The 21,664-nt window shown below is 39.7% G+C and overlaps 1 protein-coding gene across 1 annotated transcript; it reads right to left on the bottom strand.

Annotated features, from left to right (window-relative positions):
* Window positions 1-4,443: 4,443 nt before the first annotated feature.
* Window positions 4,444-21,293, bottom strand: zmat3 (zinc finger, matrin-type 3). Its single transcript, XM_038715194.1, has 6 exons — window positions 21,021-21,293; window positions 15,119-15,861; window positions 14,883-15,023; window positions 13,813-13,979; window positions 13,353-13,456; window positions 4,444-11,357 (listed from the first exon to the last, which is right to left on the bottom strand). The coding sequence occupies exons 1-6, from the start codon at window positions 21,142-21,144 to the stop codon at window positions 11,149-11,151; spliced, it is 1,488 nt and encodes a 495-aa protein (XP_038571122.1). The 5' UTR covers window positions 21,145-21,293; the 3' UTR covers window positions 4,444-11,148.
* Window positions 21,294-21,664: the final 371 nt, after the last annotated feature.

The raw sequence follows: 21,664 nt of genomic DNA, 5'->3' as shown, positions 1-21,664 counted from the left end.
TAAACTTTCGCAACTAATGATTAGAATGGTAACACTCAACGGTTTGCATCAAGATGCAAAGCAGCTCTCTGAATCGTAATTGAATCAACAGGTTCCTAGAGACTCCCACCCCTCGTAATAACAGAAACATTATAGTAGTAAGAAATAACATTCAGCATGTGAGTAATGCCATGTCTCACATGCATACACACAAGTGTGTGTGTATATGATAGAGAAAGAACTTAAAGTAGGTAAAACAGGAGACAACTGAGAAGAGAGGGACAGCAGAAGACTCAACTGACTCAATTACTTTGATGTTATTTGGGAGGAAAAGAGGTTTGGACATACACTCACCTAAAGGATTATTAGGAACACCATACTAATACTGTGTTTGACCCCCTTTCGCCTTCCGAAGTGCCTTAATTCTACGGGGCATTGATTCAACAAGGTGCTGAAAGCATTCTTTAGAAATGTTGGCCCATATTGATAGGATAGCATCTTGCAGTTGATGGAGATTTGTGGGATGCAAATCCAGGGCACGAACCTCCCGTTCCACCACATCCCAAAGATGCTCTATTGGGTTGAGATCTGGTGACTGTGGGGACAATTTTAGTACAGTGAACTCATTGTCATGTTCAAGAAACCAATTTGAAATGATTCGAGCTTTGTGACATGGTGCATTATCCTGCTGTAAGTAGCCATCAGAGGATGGGTACATGGTGGCCATAAAGGGATGGACATGGTCAGAAACAATGCTCAGGTAGGCCGTGGCATTTAAACGATGCCCAATTGGCACTAAGGGGCCTAAAGTGTTCCAAGAAAACATCCCCCACACCATTACACCACCACCACCACCACCACCAGCAGCCTGCACAGTGGTAACAAGGCATGATGGATCCATGTTCTCATTCTGTTTACACCAAATTCTGACTCCATCTGAATGTCTCAACAGAAATCGAGACTCATCAGACCAGGCAACATTTTTCCAGTCTTCAACTGTCCAATTTTGGTGAGCTCTTGCAAATTGTAACCTTCCTATTTGTAGTGGAGATGAGTGGTACCCGGTGGGGTCTTCTGCTGTTGTAGCCCATCCGCCTCAAGGTTGTGTGTGTTGTGGCTTCACAAATGCTTTGCTGCATACCTCGGTTGTAATGACTGGTTATTTCAGTCAAAGTTGCTCTTCTATCAGCTTGAATCAGTCGGCCCATTCTCCTCTGACCTCTAGCATCAACAAGGCATTTTCGCCCACAGAACTGCCGCATACTGGATGTTTTTCCCTTTTCACACCATTCTTTGTAAACCCTAGAAATGGTTGTGCGTGCAAATCCCAGTAACTGAGCAGATTGTGAAATACTCAGACCGGCCCGTCTGGCACCAACAACCATGCCACGCTCAAAATTGCTTAAATAAAGTTACAGACCTAATATGTTAGTTATTTGTTGAAAAACAAAAGTGCTTTGGAGTATGAATAGAAAGTTCTTGATTAAATATTTGAAAAAAAGTAATTTCTTATGGTTAGTAATTTAAAAATAGCACTTGTACACAAAGGTGTGTTTAAATAATCCTTAATATGTTTGATTTGCGTTATTCATTTGTTTTAACTTCTTTTAATCCTCATGCAAAGTTTGGTAACAGGGTTGACATCGAGTACATTGTGGTACTAAATCTCTAATAAAGATAAAAATAAAATATCCTGAGGTGGGACGATACATGTATGACACAGTTAAATATGTTTTCTCTCCAACAGAATGTCAAAAAGCCCCCTAAAAAGAACTTCAAAAAATTACTTTTCAAAAGTGAAATTGTACCCGTTTCGTAGAATGACCCCTATAGATATAGATAGTTTATCTGTGGGGGAAATTTGCCTGCCGCAGCAGCACATGAACGAACCACACGGTACAAAGAATAGTGCAAAAACAGATGTCAAACACAATTAACTACTAAAACAAAATAAATAAACTATGCCCTTTTAAACACATGTATGCAAATTGGTGAATCCAGTGAGACCTCGGCAGCCTACCAGTCCACTGATGACCGATGACTTCTACAAAGCTATGAGCTATAAGGTATGAGTTATATAATGCTATGAATCAAAAGTTTGCTGTAAAATTGTTGTAAAGATACAATATTTTCAATAAACTCCAAGTGGGATTGTAGCTACAGTGGCTTTGTTAGTTTAACTGTTCTTATTTTTTTATCAGCAAATCTCATCACCCTGCAGGTAATTATTGGGTGTTTTGTGTTAAGTCACTGATTGACTTCCTGTTTTTGAAATGTTTCCCTCCCTTCCTCCAGTGTTTTGTCATAACAGTGGAACAAAGACCACTGTTGCATGTCCCCAGGCTGTCTGAGACATGATCGGAAATCTACAGCTGTCTTTCATATTAAGCCAAAGAATACTGGCCCTCTCCACTGTTGTGTCTCTTTGTGTGTGTGTGTGTGTGTGTTCCTGTGTTTCTTCCAGGAAAAATCCACACAGGGGTCATCGCTTCCAGTAGTTTGGGACCCAGACCTATCTGTGAGCTGATGTTTCGTTTGCTCTGGCAGATTCTTTTGCCCCCCCCTAACATTTCAGACAAACTTCCACCTGTCCTGGATCCAGTGGGGCCAATCACAAACGTTCATCTAATATTGGGCAGGATTGATACAATGACTTACGGAGGAGTGCCATGGAGACATTTGGTAAACAACAAATATTGCTGCTGCTGATGTAGAACTGTTTGTGTTGAATCCGCTATCATGTCCATATTAAATTAAATTGACAGAATATTTTCTTTAAAAGAACAAATATCTGCCCTTAATGCTTTTGTTGATAAGAAAGATGTGTTTGCCGTACTTCCGACAGGATTTGGTAAGTTTAATTTACCAACTACGTCACATGTGGTTACATATAGATATATCTAATTGAGCCATTTTAATCTGCGCCCATTGTTACCCTTTGGAAATCAAAAATCAACTATTTTGCATGCCCCAAAAAACTAATGCTTGCCTCTATTACCCAGATGTATACTAATACAAGAGAGGCATAAACGTGTCTAGAGTCAAATATTTACCTCAGGAGTTGGGAGAGACCAAAAGCAGAGCTAAAAGGAAAGTGGAATATTGGACTTATTACCAGGTGGCCAGTAACATGGCTACTAGTAAATGATAGTGTTGCTCCGTAACTGCTGGAAGTGCAATACGTTTACCATATCAACTTCAAAGGCATCCAAAACTTGTTTCTGCTATCCCCCCCGAAATCTTTTTTTTGTAAGTTTATTGTAGGCCTATCTCATTGTATCTTTAGCCTACTGTAGCATAATTAATGTGATGAGTCAAAAGGCCTATCTGCAAGTGTCTTCATGATTATGTTACTCAATGTCTTTTCAAAGTCCTCATGAACAATTACATGAACTAGATGTAAAGGTTCTTTCAGACATGTGTCTTTTTTTCTAATAGATATACTGTTAAATGAAACACAATTGAGCAGCTGCATGACCTATTCCTGCATCTGTTCAGACACAGATTTTAGTGGATAGTTTAAGAAACATTTGTGTCCTGAACGAAGACACTCTCTTCTGCATAACAAATCAGAAACAAAGACCAATGGAAGCCCGGATTGTTGGTGTATTTGTTCAATCGGCTCTATAGTAAGGGTTCATATTGATGTACAGTGATGTCAGTCATCTACTGTCTCTTTGAAGCAAATGCTTATTGAGTCTTTATGGATCACAATGACGATGCATAAATGTGAGCTGGTGCTGTATGGCTTAACAGTGAGTATAGAAAATTGTATCTGTGTGTGTTTATTGGCTACTTTCATGACTTTTACAGTAAATAAAACAGGTGCTGTAATTATGCAGAAGAGTTATTATCGATGTGCAAACTCCTTTGTAATAAATCAAGTTATTATAAGTTTTAATAGTAAGTGTGCACAAATACTTTTTATGTACCCCTGATAACAGATCATGTATTAGTAGGAAAGGGGCCTACTTTCCCCCAACACATCAGTACCTACATACATTTATTTAAAAGTGCCAGTAGTGAGTAATAAGGGAGTTGGACAGACATCTAATGTTCCAGTAGTGGCCAAATTCAAGCAATGACTTCATAGTTGAAAAAAAAGAAAAAGGACCATCTAATGACAGAAATCCAAGTTAGTGTATCCTCACTAAAAATTGAAACCTGAGGCCAGCACACCACATTTCAGGAAATCTGCTCATAAGGTTTGTGAGATATCCTGCTGACAGGCAAATAAACAAACTACCAGGGCCAGAAGAGGAACAGCTGCCTTGGCAGAAGCAATATCAAGAATAACAAGTAAAGCCTGGCTATCAGTGCAGTGGAAACTAGGCTATGTAGGACGTCTTCTCCCTGTGAGCCAATAACAGCATCAGCTAACAGAACGGTTATTTCCCCTGGAGCGCATACGAGCTGAGCCGTGGAAGAGAACACATGAGCCACACATTCACTGTAACAATCAACTCGGTTATTATATCAGCTGCACGTTTATTCGTCAGAAAATACACACACACGCACACACACACATACAGCCTCAGAATTCAGTATATCAGTCGTCCAGGCATCCATTCAGTCAGTCAGTGGTATATTGGCAACGTTGTTCAGAGGCACTGAAAGTGTGCTGAGGTTTTCACAAAGAGTACATAGGGAGGGAGTATATACTGTCCTGCAGGGGCGCTGCTAGGAGGTTTGGGGCCCCTGACAGTCGATGAAGGTGAGGGGTCCTGAATTCTATCAGTGTACAAGACTGACTCAGTCTTTAGACCAGGATACATGGGCTTTTACGTGAGGCAAGCGTCACCTTTTCTTGAGTAACAACATTAGAAATCAATACAGCTTAAATGGACAGGCACAATACATTATATACAGGCAAAACAGACAGTTTTAAAAGGATAGTCTGACATTAGGGAAATATGCCTATTCTCTTTCTGACCGAGAGTTAGATGAGACACCGTGTCTGTGTGCTAAGTAAGGAGGTGTAGCCAAGAGGTGATGAGCTTAGTTTACCATAAAGACTGGAAGTAGGGCGTAACAGCTGGTGTAGATCTCTCTGAAGAGAAAAAAAGTCTGGCTACCAGCATCTTCTCATCTTTAACACATTTGTATTTGTTTAATAGGAAGCATATTTCTGTGAAATAAATTCTAAAGTTCACATACTTTGCTTTTCCTGAAGCTTTTTGCTGAAAGCTTATCACAGCTATCCTAAGGCCAATAAGGAACCAGCGCAGTCAACTCTTTTTGTTTTTACCAACGCTGGATGGATAGATAAATGGTTGGCAAGAAATAGTTGCACTACAGAACTCCTAAAACCACAAAGAACACTGATAAAATCACAAACACACAAAATATGTGTTAATAAGTGGGCTTTAGAAGAACTGGTAGGTTAGCTGTTTCCCCATATGTCCAGTCTTAATGCTAAGCTAAGATAATCACCTGCTGGCTCTTCATCCACACTTGCATAATGCACAGACAAGAGATTTCCCCAAATCTGAAACAGCATTTAACAAATGCTACTTTGAACATCCTGCTATAAAACAACCAATTGCATTATTATGTGAAGGTCAAAATCACTGGACAAAAGTTTTGATTAAAGACACTTCACTGTTTATCTTAAGAACTTCTTTAGTTCTAATTGTTGTGGGGATATAATTGTATCCAAGGACTCTTACATGCCCTCATTTTAACAGTGGACGGACCTGCGTTTTTTGTGAGCATGGTTATTCAATACCATTTGTACTGAAGAAAGCCTTTCAGATACACAGAAAAATGATGACCCAATAATTTGGATTCAACTTCCTCCAGGCAACTGATTTAGGCACCTAAGTAAAAAAACTTTCTAGTTATTCTTTATCATTTTAATTTCAAAGAGCCACTGTGTGTTTATGTTTTTAAGTTTGTGCCAGATGCCCATTTTTTAGGCAAAGAAATTCTACAGGCTTGCTGTAATAATTATAAAACAGGTCCATCATCAGACCAGTGGTGAAGTAATGTATAAGCATCTTTTGATGTAATATTTTGTGTTAATTTGTATTTTACTTAACCTCTCAGTGTTGCCCATATACCCTGGTCATATTAGTCCAACTGTGCAACACATGGATAAACACACATAATTACAAATATGATAAACATCCAGAACAGTTTCAGCTTCTCACCTTGTAAACATTAGGATAAAAAATATTTAGATGCAAATAATGACAATGATAGCAAAGTCTTCACTTGATCTAAACAATATATGGTAACATATGTTTCTTTATAAACACGAGTGTCTTTTTATATTCAGTGCAAAATCATGATTCTTTCCAATGCCCGTTTGTAGATTTAGCACAGCATATAGACATTTCCAACAAACCAGTTATATAAATCTCAGAAAAACATCCTCACTGCCATATTTTTTCTCACTCATCAGTTATTAAATATGACTTTACTCATGCACAAAATAAACCAGATACAATTTATACAGTGCAATATGTAACACTTCTTTGTCATTTACAACGAAGCACTGAAGTTCAACTTATGGTGATGAAACACAATCAGCATTCAGGTAACAGCATTGGTTAATAACAGAAACTAAAAATTATCAGTATATTATAGTTGCCAACCATTATAGTCTCTAACAATTAAACACAGTTAGAACAAAACAAACAGAAACAGTACCCCAGGTATTTGAACAATTTCAACATATTACCAGACCAAACAACAACTAAACTGTCCTTATATAAGCACTAATGCAGTCTTGTAAATTTCAATGAACACATAGCAAATAAAAGTGCCGATTGCCTAAATATTAAACCTGTTAACAGTTAATGGCCATATGTAATTTACCACAGTGGTTTGTTGATTTTGTTGGCTTTCGACTGTTTAAAAGATTTGTGCAACCAATGAATATCCTTAGATGCAGAATGGTGTTTCACTGCAACAATATCCATCCAAAAATAGTCCTGTATTAAAGAAGCAGTTTACCGGTGGTTTAATATGTTTTAGCCCATTAACTACAAATTGCGTTTACTGCTTATTTCAGGCTATGCCATTTATTTTCAATTAGAGTCAACTGGTTTTGAAATAGTCTCTAATCAATTAAAAAAAAACAACATTTCAGTGACACTTTTGGAGTTGTTCCCTTTGAAACTCTTTTAAATGAACAAGGAGGCTTTAGGTGAAATGTTAATTGTCATAAATACTTGTGTAAATGTAATCTTGTGTAAGTCCTTTTGTGGCCTCCTTCACTGTCCTGACTCATACAGTGGAGGACTAGTGTCCTTTTATGTGTTTCCAAAAACGAAACCAATCTAGAGCCACTGCTGTGATGATCGTAATATTGTCACAAGAAGTCAGAAGAAAATGTCTTTATGGTTTAGAACAGTGGTTTCCACCCTGGGGTCCAAAGATAAGTGTGAGGGGTCACAAGATGGTCCAGGGTATAAAAAGGAAAAGTATAGACTCAAAAACCATGTAATGTTTTTTTTTTATTATTTGGAAATACTGGACACAAATTCTTAACCTGTTAAGGGGCCCCAGGGCAAAAATTTCTTTTGCCATTACATGGTTTTTGTCATACCCTACTCCCTCCCCTTGTTTCTCACTGTTGTCTGCCAAATAAATCATCTTAAAGTGGAAAAAAACTAAACAAACACCTGGCCCCATATTTTCACCGTTGGTTCATTTGATTAAACAAAAGTTCACACAGTAATATATGTGTGTATAATAAACGTGAGCACAATAGAAACTAAGAAATAAAGGTCTTAAAACTAGTTTTTGACACAGGGTTCCTCAACAAGACATGGCTGTAACATTAGCTAATAATGCAACACTAACCTCAGTTTATGTACTTCAGCTGTGCAAAGTCACTAATAGATCCAAAATCCAATCAACATGCAGTGAACCTGGGACTTTTGGGGCCTTTTCTTGGTTCTTGTTTAAAGAAACATCTGACAAGGAAAGCTCAGTCTTTGGTTGCCCACACTAAGGCCATGACCAGCGGCCTCTCAAGAAGATATTGCCACGTTTTAAGGGTTCCCAAGCAAAAAAGTTTGGAAACCACTTGAGAGTCCAAATACATGAAAAGGTTTCGAGGCTACTGTCTTATCTTAAAGGCTCTTTAGATAATGCTGGCTGAGTCTGACAGTTTTCTACAATCTCCTCACTTCCTTCATTCCTTTGCTGTTAATTATTTCATGCATTTGCTGAAAGTATTCAGCAGCTTCTTTAGAGTGGGATTCTTAATTTGAATCCAGGAGCCTGTCAACATAATAAAAGGTAATGCTACCGATGCTTTCATGTAATACAAAGAGTGTTATTTATAGGAGGAGGAGGAGGAGGAGTGCTATTAACAGACTGCAACTCTGTCTAATGTGAAGAACTCCTTGACTAGCTGTGTCTCACCCACAGCTTTGGTTACAGCTCTGCTTTCATCAGCGCATCTTTGTTCCTTTTGATTAAACCATTCAGCACAGTGGGCTACTGAAACACCCCAGCATTTTATTTTCTATGCTCTGTTTGCCTCTCCCTTTCTGGCTGCACCGCTCTCACACGTTTAAATCCCTATACACCACAGTACTTTGTCCTTACAGTGCTTTTCTCCTGGGTGTCCTAGTGGGTGATCAGGTGTACGTTTGTGCTCTAGAAGAGACAAATGTGTGATGTGAACAGCTGCCTCTCCCCACAGCTAACCAAGCCAACCAGAGAGAAAGCCAGGATGCTGCTTTTATTTCACTTTATAACACATTTAATTACGTGACCTGATCAATTTGACTGATTAAATCATGTGTATGTGTGTGTGTGTTTGTGTGTGCATGGCTGTTCTGCAGGAAAAGTTGGAAAAGAAAATGTGAAGTGAAACAGGAAGGATTTTCCTCCTCTTTGAACCACAAATCTACTCTATTTTTGTATATAGGTGAAACATGTTGACATCTGAAATTCTAGATGAAAAATCCTAACTTAACTGCTACATATAATGATAGTTTGAGGCATAAATATTAAAGGATTGAAGAATCAACAATCTGTAAATAACTATTTAAAAGACAACAGTTTTGTGTTTCCAACAAAATAAATGTAGATCTTTTGACCCTGTCACTGTCATCTCTGAATCCAATGGAGATCATGCCCAACATTAAAGGCACAGTACACACCTTCAGTCATTTATATGACAAGTATGACTGTATAACTCCACATGCCTTGTGACCTGCACTTGTGACTACACTTGTGTTCAGCTCAGCAACACTGAACTAAAACAGAAAATCAAATAAATAGAAACAGAAAATCTTATTTGATTCCAATTACATAACTGATTTCAGGATGGACTAAACACTTAAAACAGCCGGGCCAGGGTCATTCAGGGTACAAATAAAAATCTGTCACTCCTCTGCAGCCCCTTCACACTGCAGTACAGCCTGGTTATATCCCCTCTAGGGATCAAGATTGATTGGGAGAATTAAATGATATGTCTTACAGCCAGAAACACCCGGGAGCTCTGCACACGACCAGAAATGCCCATGAGCTCTCCACACGTTCATTTGCAATTTGCAAACTAATTAGAAGGTGATAAATGCTTTCAGCTGCATCACCATGAGTTTCCAAGGTGTTTGCACATTTCTTCCCCATAGTGCCGGTTTGGCTATATTGTCAAGACAAGTTTCATCCTCAGAGACAGCCTCTCCTGGTATGTGGTCCTCGAGCACAGTCAAAGTTTTGAGACTAGCAGCTTTTAACTACTGACAGATGGTACCAGAGATACTTTAGCGATGAGCAAGGGCATCACTCAAAGTGGTATGGAGGGCCAATAGTAAAACCCACACAAACATACAGTAGTGAAGACGTTCAGTCAGTGCACATGTACAAGATTCCTGATAATTATTAGATAGATTATGAGTATTTATGATATATGCTAGGATAACAATAACCAAATAATCAATAGATTTGTGTATGTTGTACTATATTTACATCTATAATGTCATTTTGAGAATATTTACGTAATATTTGTGTGGATTTAATACAAGGAGAGATATTTCAGGATATAGAAAAACCCAAATGAATACTGTAGATTGGTTTCCACTATGTTTCCAAAATGGCTAGCCAAAACCTACTCTTTAGCCTGCTTCTCACTAAAGGCACAAACAAGGCTAGCCTAGGTGTAGCCTTCAGCCTGATACACACCACAGCACCACTAAGAGGTTGGCTTAGGCTGAACAGATTTATGTAACACTTTTTCTACCAGATGATGTTGTTTGTTGTGCTTTGCTTTTTTTTTTAAATTAGCGAGTAGTGCTTTGGATTTTATTACCTGTATTAGGTCATAAAAATTTCAGTATGCTCCTTTGTGCCTCATGTGGCTCTGTGGTCACTAAGTGGCCCTGACATTCCTGCTGTAGGTCCTACTGATTTAAACACATGAATAAAAAACAAGACTCAAACTAAAACTCTGTCCTCGGTTTTCCAAAGGATGAGACTTGTTCTGACCTCAAGTGTTTACATCTTTGCTTGTCTCCTTCATTTTATTTCTATCAACAAGTTTCTCTATTTCCCACATTTTGTATACTCTCTTAATGCTTTAACCCTCTACATGTTGTACTTTTCTTTCCAATTGTCCCTGAGCCTCCTCTCATGCCATGTTGGCAGTCTGTGCATCACTCGGCCTCTCCATGTAGCCTAAACATACTCAAAATGTGCTTGCAATTCATTTGCATTTACCTGTATCCTGAGTCAGAATGAAACCCCACTTAAAGCCTTGTAGGAAAGTTGACCAGAAACAGTATGACAAAAGATGGTGGGTCAAAAAATATGATCAGATTCAGTCTACAAATTTTTAATCCACCATTTTCTCAAACATACGGTTCCTGTTCTCTGCATATATGTTGCAGCATGCTCCAATATACTGTATATGCTAAATTTTAAGTGTAATACCCAGACCAAATAAATCCATCAAATCCAATTATCGCTTAATATGATAGAGCCTTATGTCAAATAAGAGGTTTAAGTGTTTGATTCATCTAGCAAATAAATTGCAACAAGATCTTGAGGCCAAAACGGCTAATCCCTTCACTAAAAATACCCCTCAAACATGAGGCAGTATTTGCTTTGCTGCCCTTGTGCCGTGTTGTGCAGTGCTGCCTCTCCACATATTCTGTCCCACTCTAGTCTTTGTCTTATCTCCCGCCCCCCGCCCTCTTGTGTCTCTTAGCTGTAGCCGAGGTTCTCCATCTCGTGGCGGTATCTTAACTCCGACACTTTTGCTTTGTGCTGCTTGCTCTCCAGATGCTGCCTGAAGTCTGTCTCCTGCTCGGCGCCGCAGTTGCACATGGAGCAGTAGAACTGTCCGCTGGGAGTCACACACATGGCCAAGTCCCTTGGGATGCGCTGCCTCGGCCTGGGGTTGTAGTACGGCCCTGGAGGTAGAAAAAGAAACCACATTTATTTATCATGACAGCTAGAAGTATACTTCAATGTAAAACTAATGGTAGGCAAAGATCATATGAGATGAAGGACAGCATCTAATTATTGCTTTACCACCAAGTTACTTTTTTCAATAAATCCATTTATTTATTATAAGATGTTAGACAACTGGAAATCAAAATTTTCCAGACCCAAAAGATCTTAAAATTGCTTGTTTTGTTCAGCTAGTAGTCCCAACGATAGATATTCAATTTACGATCATACAAAACAGAGAAAAGCAGAAAATCCTCACATCTCAGAAACTGGAACAAGCAAATATTTGGTATTTTTAATGAATGGCAATTGTGGTCTGTTGGTCGGTCCACCACAAACTGAAATATTTAGATAACTGTTGCATTGATAACCATGACCATTGGAACATATATCCATGGTTTCCAGAGGATGAATCCAAAGGACTTTGGCGATTCCCTGACATTTACTCCGGCACTGCCATGAAGTTTACATTTGTGGTGAGTGAAATTACTCAAAATGTATTGGATGGATTAACATGAAATTTGGTCCTGATGTTCATGTTCACTTCAGGATGAATTGTAGTAACTCTGGTGTCCCTTAGACTTTCTCACTGGTGCCACCATAGATCAAAATTTTTATTTGTCTTTTATGACCAAATACCTGCAGTTACAATTAATCCACTAATCATTTTAGTATGAAATCTTTGGCTGGGGACACACCCAAAGCCACATTTCAAAACTGATTTTAAATATACTAAAGGCCAGCCTCACACACCTAATAATAACCTGATATATCACTGATGTATGTGATAAAGATACACAAGAGTGTACAGAAAGAAAAGCACAGCTCATATGGGATTACAACTAGGTGGATCCTTGGAAAAAGAGCAATGCTTGTGTGTGTGTGTGTGTGTGTTTGTGTGTGTGTGTGTGTTTGTGTAAGTGTGTGTCTGTGTGTGTGTTTGTGTGTTTGTTAACATAGAAAAACGAGAAGGAGATAGAGAGAGAGATAAAAAGACAGCGAGAAGGCAACTACAGGAGAGAGTGCAGCTATTTTGGGGTTTGTCCATCAAGAAAACTGATTAAATCAGCAGAACGCAGTGGTGTGTGTGTGAGAGAAAGAGAGTGGATGAGAGAGAGAGTGAGTAAAGAATGGAATTGGCTCTACTGTGTGATTTATCCTGCTTTCTCTTGAGCTGTGGTGCTACTGTTTTTGTCTGTGGAAAGATAGAGACATAACAAAAGACAGAAAGAAGGAGATAGTTGCTTGACGTCAACAGAAAGTCTGACGTTACCTACTCTGTATCTGTTTTCACAAACACACACACACACACGCACATGCACACACTAAGGAGAAAGCAGACACTCATATAAACGCACAGAAAGCAGAGCAGCTTTCAGCAAAAAACGTTTTCTCTTAACCCTAAGGTCCGATGAAACACTGGTAAAGCGCAGCTTTGTTTCAGCTTTTCTAAAACATCAGAGATCGATAAGTAAGTGATGTAATAGAGTAAATAAAATGACAAGCGTTTTGGATGAAGAAGTCCAATATTTAATAACATGATTTCTTAGATTTTCTACAGGTAAGAGATGCTGCCTTCAAAGGCTGCTAAAAATAATCTAGGGGTAGAGTGCACTTAAACAAGCCAATAAAGTGTCAAATAAAAAGCTCACTATTTTTGATACACATGAAAAAGTATGTTTCAAATACATATGTGATAGACTAGCTTTAGGAATAAAATCTTTAGTGTTTTCTAGTGTTCATCATATCTCTTTAGCTAGCTGCTGCAGTTTACTGAGGGAGTCCACTATAGCTCTGTCAACTATTGGAGTTGATTGGCATTCTGGACAGCAAAAATTACCTCCCAGTATGTATAATGTATATGTACAGAAGACATTATGGATTGCCCCATATTTTATGCCAGGAAATTAATAAAATATAAATAAAATAAATATATCTATAAAATAATATTTTACCTGGCATGGAAGTGGGTAACTGTGGGCTACGGCGATTTTTCACCAGTCTGTACTCACTGCCATCTTTCCTGTTTCTTCTTGGGGCTACCTCGTTGCTGCCTTCCCTGAAACAGGCAGAGCCAGAGTTAAAAACATTTTCAATTTGGTTCAAAAGGTGAGTAAAACACACTGTCTGTGTCCAGATGTTTAGCTTGGCTACTTATATCTATAGCTACAACTACAACTACAACTTTATATTTGGGAGAAAGTAAAAAAAAAAAAATGATTTGACTTTATTATTCAAATACATTTATTTTTCTGTGTTGTTTAAATAATATAGGAATAGTTTAAAAGGCTATACTCAATCATGGCTTCAGCTGTGGCTTCCTGGAGATTTGCAGAACCAATGCAAAGGACATACAAAGCTAAATAAGGCCGAAACCTCTGTATACTTCAAAAAGGTTTCTATACTTAAACTTACATGTTAATGGAGTTCTGTTGGGCCTCAGCGAGCCGTAGTTTCTTGGCGTGGTTCTTGCCCTGGTAGTGGGCCTGTGCCACTGCCGGTGAACTGAAGGAGGCGTCACACAGCTTACAATAGTCATTCTCTGTGGCCAAGATGACCCGGGTCGCCCCTTTGTACAATGCCTGCAGATGCAGGACAAAGCAATGCAGTGTTTGTGGTCGAAGGAGTCAGGGAGTAAACAGTGAGAAAGAAATGTTTAGGTCCACTGGGAAGAAGAAAACAATTACTTGCACAACTTCTTAAGATTTTCAGCTGGAAAATATACACTGATGAGTTATTGTATATTATTATATGTGCTAAAGTCCACAATATTAGTTTGACATATTTAAAACATCGTATTATTAGTTTGACAGATGTAAAACATTATGAAAACAAGTTATGTTGCCTCATTTTTAAACTTAAGGCTTATTAGATCATGGGCAAAAAAGGACGTGACTGTATATATATATATGTATAATACGTGAACATTGACAGTTTTTAATTGATATGGTGAACTCACTATAAAGCTGTGGTGTTCAGATGATAAATCAGGTGATCATTCTCTATTGGTTCATCACTACGAGCGACCCCTTTCACATTATAACATCGTTTTCTCATTGTATACATAAGAATATCAATTATAGCTGTGTTAAAATCTGAGAAAATGTAACATTACAATAAAATCTATTACAATAATTTCATTGAATTGTTTCTCCAAATAGTAAGTAAACATCCCATTCCTTATTATTTAGAGAATGTTGTTCTATCTCTATTTTGACCTTAGATGTAACTCTTGGTAACACAGAGCAAAAAGAATTTGAGTCTTTTTTCTTTTTAAAGTGCAGCTACAGAGACAGTATATTTTTCGGTGGTGAGGGAATGATGTTCAAATAAAATTGGGTGACTCTGCAATTCTCTACCACCTCCTCAGAGGAGAACAACCGGAACAAGTGGATTGGCCACTTCAGCAGCAGTACACCCACTTCCTCAACTAAAGCTCTAACATTTAGGTAGGTTAGTGCTGAGTTGTTAGATTTGAATCTGACCTGCCTGCCTGCGTCACTGTCGTTGGATCCTGAGCTGAGGGCTGTCTGGCCAGTCGTCTCGAGGGCTTCTGGGATCCTGATGGCTGGAGGCTGTTGACTGCCAGCGTAGAAATTTCTTAACTTTTTACTGTGGTTCTTCCCCTAGACAGACAGATAATGGGATGTACGTGTGTTGTCTGTTTGTATCTTAAAATTGTACATGTTTTCTACATATGCAAATGTACTTTTCAACTGACCTGGTAGTGAGCCTGTGCCTGCTGAGCAGAGTTGAGGGTAACGTTGCAGAGTTTACAGTACAGCGGTTTACACAGTTCTCCCAGCCCCAGAGAGTCTTCCTGCTCCTCCATCCCCAGAAGAGAGCCCTCATCCTGGGGTTGCTCACTGGCAGGGGCTGCCTGACCCAGGAGAGGACCATGGATGAGGCAGGACACCGGGGCCGGGATGAGGGCCAGTCCTGGGGGCCTTGGGGGCAGCTGTGAAGGGTCTGGGCCCGGGGTAGGAGGGGAGGACAGTGGGCTGGGAGGGAGGGGAAATCGGCCAGCTCCGGGCGCAACTACTGGTGGGGGCACCAGTGCTTGTCCAGGATTTAGAGGTGGAGGCCCCAATGGTTGTGTGAGGTCCATGTTTGGAGGCACTATTGCTTGTGTGTGATCTACAGGTGGGGGGCCCAAGGTGTGTGCCATTGGTGGAGGCCCCAGTGGCTGAGCTGGGGCCATTGGAGGGGGGCCTAAACTGTGTGGTGGGGTAATGGGGGGAGGCCTTAACGTGTGACTAGCAGTTATGGGAGGGGGCCCTAGAGTCTGGGTAAGAGCCATAGTTGGGGATCCAATTGCCTGAGCAGGGGCAATGGGTGGTGGGCCGAGAGGCTGCGTAGGCGCCATTGGCGGGGGTCTCAGCTGGTGCAGAGAGTCCATATGTTGGAAAGGCTGCTGGGGATGGCTGAAGAGACTCAGTGGAGGCTTCAACATGATCTCTGGGCCTGTGGACATCAGAGGCAATGCACATACACATTGCTTTTGGACATGGACAGATTTCTTACATGGAAATTCCATAAGCTTCATGAGGAAGTCAGTGCTGATTCAGACACATAATACATTAATAAACTATACATTCTATTGTCATTCTTGCCATTTCAGTATTTAAAAGCATAACTGAATGAAGCCTGGTTGCTGTGGCCACCTGTCACTCAAGACAGCGCTCCCTTAATTATGCATAACTTTAAACCTTTATATTATTTAAATGGGTGAGTTATATAAAAATCACCCCGCTGTACAGTTGTTGTGAAGGGGGGAAATAAACTATATTTTTGTTTCGAGCTATAGACAATATATATATAGACAATATTATTTCTGCTGTAAAGTTCAGCATTTTAATATGGTGGTCTACAGGAATTAACTCACTTTTGGAGCCAGCCTCATGTGGCCATTCAATGAACTGCATATTTTGGCCCTTCCGAGTTGTCTTCATTTTTCAGCACCAGAGGTTGCCGCTTGGTGTTAATTAGCTATTGTTAGCATGCTAAAAGGCTACACTGAAATGGTAAACATGTTAAACATTATACCTGCTAAACATCAGGATGTTAGCATTGTCATTGTGAGCATGTTAGCATGCTGATGTTAGTATTTGGCTAAAAGCACCGCTCTGCCTAAGTATAGCCTCACAGAGCGGCTAGGGTGGATGTAGGTTGTCTTCTTATTCTGCATCTTGACCTGAGTCTGCATCAAAAATCACATTGTTGTACAGAACGATGAATTCTGCCAATATTCAGTCAGAAAGAGCTACTTTCACAATATCACTTTCTAGGCAAAGTTAAATATATGCTTTCCTTTGGAATTTAGACTATTGCTGTTCAGATACTGTAGGCTTAAGTGGATATTGTCTACAGATTGTCAATTGGACACTGAGGTGGAGCTTGGTGAAAATTATGACCAATGTACAGTGACCAAGTGATCAAGACATTTATTTCTTGGAGCCCTGAGGCAGGAGAGATGTAAAGAGATGGGCGAATGGAAACACATGCCTCGGACAAAGAAGCTTTACACTCCAGTGGGCATCAGAAAGATTAGGCTGAGCCTGCGGCGCCTGTACTCATGCATACGAGACATGCAATACACATGCATGTGCACACACAAACAGAGACAGGGACAATAAAATCCTCAAGCTTCCCTGATCAGAAAAGATCACAGCCTGAAGTGTGATTGCTTGAATAAGCTGATATAGTGTGTGTGTGTGTGTGTGTGTGTGTGTGTGTGTGTGTGTGTGTGTGTGTGTCTGTGTGTGTGTCTGTGCGTGTGTTTGCATTGTAGGCAAGGTTGTGTATGAAAAACAGAAAGGACAGGCACTGAGTTGGTTTTTATGTGTTCGTTTGTGCCGCGCTAATGCTCCATTTCGTGTGTGTGTGTATAAATACATATATTGTCAGGTCAGTGATAGGCCAACAGCTGTGTCAAAACTCACTGTGCTGGAAGCTTTTATCTGGAATCCAATTGGACGCCCAATGGCAGTGATTCATGGACCCAAAATAACACCCTGGAGTGTTTGTGTTTCCGACTGCTGCTTGCTGTCAGTCCGTCTGTCCAGTCTGTCTGGCTGCCTGTCTGTCACCTAGCCTGGCTGACCTCAGGAGAAAGGTATGCTGAACAAGGCACTGACCTTACTATAGTCCTGTCAACTGCAAGATGAGACTGTGGACGATTCGGTAGAGCTAGACAAGTTGCATATATATACAATCATAAAGTAATAATATGCAGCAGTTGCATATTAATAAATATCAGTTTTCACTACTCATTGGAATTGTGAGTGGTGTTTATATCCTGCTAATCAAAACGTTTACATCCGCTGTTTTAGAGAGTTCCTTCTTACAAGATATTCTCTGGCATCCTTAGGGAGCAGCAGCTGTGGTTTATTTGTAATAATCAGCGGAGGATGTGGGTTAGTGTTGCCCAGTGTGAATGGAAAATCAAAGGAAAGCAGCTCTAACAGAACCTCAAGTTTCATTAACAGAACATTTAAATGCACACTTAAAGTGCATTGCAGAAACATCACAGCAATGACAGCTTTAGTACCAAGAATGGAAACAAAACAGGAAATGTGATTTAAATGTTAAAATACACAAGCAAAATCAAAATAAAAGCATGTACTGTAATCATTAAAAGGGTAAAAGAAGGTCCAAAGGTACTACATTACAAGTTTTGAGAAGATTGTACTTAAAATGTTAATACTGTTCTTAAATTAGACTGATATGTTGTTAAATCAGACACATCAATGCTCAGCAATCACTATTAACACCATCCAGAACCAGATACACCGATCAAGTTCCACATACTGCACATTCACACATCAATCTTCTCAGCAGTAGCCTTATGAGAACCCTTCAACCAAGTTTGAGACAGCATGCACAGCCGTCTAGAAACCTCACAGCATCTATAAGCACTTGATATTATGCATTAAGCAGTTTAGAGTCCACATTCTGACACCACAAAATAGATCATTATTTTACTTAACATGAATTTACTGTTTATCAGTTACAATTAAAGGTAAACTTTTAGACATTTCTGTCAGCTGTTTACACAACACTGCCTCTCTATACACCGTAGTGCTTTTTCCTGACCTGTTCTTCTTCAACCCTTGGTGATACTACCTCATGTAAATTACTCATGATATCATGTAGCCATTACTGTACCTCAAATCAAAACAGGGGCCAAACAGGAATTAATGATTGCCAGATTTTCTTGACTTGACGGTAACAGTTCATGCAGGAATGTATTCTTCTAAATTTATCTAGCTGAATCTGAAGCTCTTTAAGGTTAAACCTCCATCTATTTGTTAGTGTCACAGTGAATGTTGTCGTTAGATATATTCTGCACGAAATCCAATCTTACTTTATCTGTATTTCAGACCCATTGTTACTCTAAACTGACAAGACAAGTTCCATACTATCCTGATTTGTAGTCACACACTTTTGGGGGCTCCGCCATTAAAGTAAACTCTTAAAACACGGAAACATACTGAAATCTTTACAGAAAATCTGAAATTTTAACAATTTTTTTTGTGCTTGCGAGCATTTTCAGGTGGATTTATTCCTCCCTCTGTGAAAGCACAATAGAGATGATAGAGTAAATGAACAACAAAAAGAAGAGGGATCTACAACTGCTACATATAAATAAAAATAAATCTTCATCACCTCTCACAAGAACCTCATAGCAAAGCAAACAGCACAGCTTTTAATTATACCACTGCACATAATAAAGAGAACAGTGGTGCTGATTTATTGTGCTCATTTGACATACTGCACAGTATCAGAGGTGTCAGGTGGCTATACCTTTTTCATGTGCGCTAGATAAGCCAAGGTCAATTCCACCTCAGAGACCCAGATCCAGGTCCACAAAGTCTATAGAGCTGCAGCACGTATGGATATTACAGCAGTGGACCTTGCTGCAAAGTCAAAAAACCTTTGTTGCTTTGCATTTGAGGTTTTGGAGAGAACACAATCAACTTTGCAAGTCAAAATCAGGCTTGTGTAATGTTGCTGTGAAGCACAAGGCACTAAGTGATCAGTAGATTTAACGACGCAGTAATGTTCTTCATATTCTCAAAATAAATAACCGAGAGTTGAAATAAACTGAATCCATGGATTGAAACTACCAGATCAGAAGTAATCAGAAATAAGTTATTAGTTCATCACTTGACAGACTTTTGAACTTGACACAAGATTTCTTGGTTTGCTGATATAGAACCAAGCCACACAAAAACTGGAGCCTGATCATCTCATGGCCTCCACTGAGAATCTCTAAATAGGCCAAGTGTTCTTTTTCTTGCCATACTGTGTTGTGTCACATCAATTATGGAGCAATGAGAAGCACATGCCTGCACTTATTCCATCTGCTTCACTGGGCACTGGACAAGTGCAGAAAATACGTTCGAATGTACTTTGCACTTTACTTACTGTGCCACTACAGAAATGCTCAGCTTCCACTTTTATGTCTAAGTAGCACTAAAAGTTTGAATGTCATAATAATTAACAAAAAGTGGATTGTATTCTCCTTTAAAGACTCTAAGCACTAGTCACCTGGCATATGGATTAGATTGATATTACTACATTGATTAGTTTTTATCCATTTCTCCTTATAGAAAAGAATTAGCACTAGACATCTAGCTTTGTTGAATAACTGATTACTAATTAAAAAGTCGTAACTACTGATAAAAGTATAGAATTGATTATTTTGGCTGATGAAAAGTTGGAAAATCCGGTGGCATTCAATTGAAAACAATGCTATACAGCAATAAGCAATCAAATCTTTAGTTTTGATTAATTAAATAGGAAAATATTTGGTATTTTGATTTAAATGATTGATGGTTTATCATCAAACAGTTCCTGTTGATTGATGAATCAAGGACTGTTTCAGCACTATGTACAATTTGGCTTCCAATCAATTACAATAACTTCAATCTAAGACTTTATGCAGTCTATGCATTGTCAGCAATACATCAGCTGAGTGAAGATGAAACAGTTTAATGGCAGGAATATTGATCCATTCCATGCTGTGAATCTGTATCATCTACGTAGTTATGAGCATGGCTGGCCTCAAGTGCCTAAAAAGGAGCCAGTTCAGCCTGCGACTGTGCAGGTGCAATGAAGAAATACTTGCCACATGCCACCATCAGCTGTGCAGATCAAGCAGTGCAAAGGCTAGGAAGCAGCAACGATTCAGTTTATATTTCTTCACTTGCTCTGACAACACACCGCGTGATTGACTGCCATACTCGAGCGATGGAAGTGAACATTGCATTGAGGCTGTACCCTGTTTCAAATTACAGTCAGACATCAGCTCAAACCTGGAGTCTCCCTGGAGGATGAGCTATAGAGCTCTTCTACAGCAGCCTGCAAGAGACCATTAGGGTAACAACCTCAGATTTTGCATCGCAGCATCCATGTTCTATAAGCCGCACAGAATGATGGCTGGTGCACCCCTCTACATGACATTATGATGATGACAGCAGCACCAGGGCAACCGGTCTCAACATCCACCTTTCTCTGTGCCATCTGCAAATGTCTGGTTAGATTTTCTCCATCCTTGCATGTTAGCGCATACTGCTGACAGTAAGAGGGGAGATCCTGTATGGCAAGCCTCTCCTTACCTGGCAATCGGGCAAGATAATGGCTGCTGTCACCGTAGCTGACAGGCGGTGAAGTGTAATTTCTGCAGAATTCTGCACTCTGGTAGTACGCTGCATCCCCGTTCTTCATCTGCAGCGCCATCATCGCAGTCACATCCCTTTGCCAACTTCTTCTCTCCAAAAACCGGGCGGCCAGGCTGGATTACAGTCCGTACCACACGCGCAGACACTGAGGCTTTCACCGGAGGGGTGATTTCCAGAAGACAGCGAAATACAGAAAGTGTCTGTCAGTAACAATGCACATTAATCCGCAACATGTAAACACATTGTATTTGTACGTTCACATCAAACGGCGACAACGGTGCTCTTATTCGCGGAATTTGATTTTTAAAGCCGTAAACCCCTGCTGGGGCTCCTCCAGCATCCCTTTGCTTCTTGGTACAGTCCATTTCCGATGCCACCGCTGCTGATTTGCATGGGTGGCAATCATGACACATTGTATAAATATGTTACACCTCTTTGATAGACTCAGATCCCCGGACGGGCTATTAATGAGACACAGTTCTGCTGGGAAAACAGCAGAACTGTGGCCTTGTGATGAAAATACTGATATGATATGGACATAAAAAATTAAGTTTTAATCAAAGATAATCAAAAAGGAAGCC

The sequence above is a fragment of the Micropterus salmoides genome, unplaced genomic scaffold (genome assembly GCF_014851395.1).
Source record: "Micropterus salmoides isolate LMB-PRFRI ecotype aquatic unplaced genomic scaffold, ASM1485139v1 Ms_hic_scaffold_13, whole genome shotgun sequence".
Taxonomy (NCBI): Eukaryota; Metazoa; Chordata; class Actinopteri; order Centrarchiformes; family Centrarchidae; genus Micropterus; species Micropterus salmoides.
Note: the sequence above shows the minus strand (reverse complement) of the source record. Positions and strands in the feature narration are given on the sequence as shown.

Excerpts from the sequence above, each read along its gene's own strand:
- zmat3 (XM_038715194.1), bottom strand. The coding sequence starts at position 21,144 with ATGATGGCGCTGCAGATGAAGAACGGGGATGCAGCGTACTACCAGAGT. Across the intron at positions 15,862-21,020 it reads TTATCTTGCCCGATTGCCAG|GCCCAGAGATCATGTTGAAG; the intron begins GTAAGGAGAGGC and ends TGATGTCCACAG. Across the intron at positions 11,358-13,352 it reads GTTACCCACTTCCATGCCAG|GGCCGTACTACAACCCCAGG; the intron begins GTAAAATATTAT and ends TTCTACCTCCAG.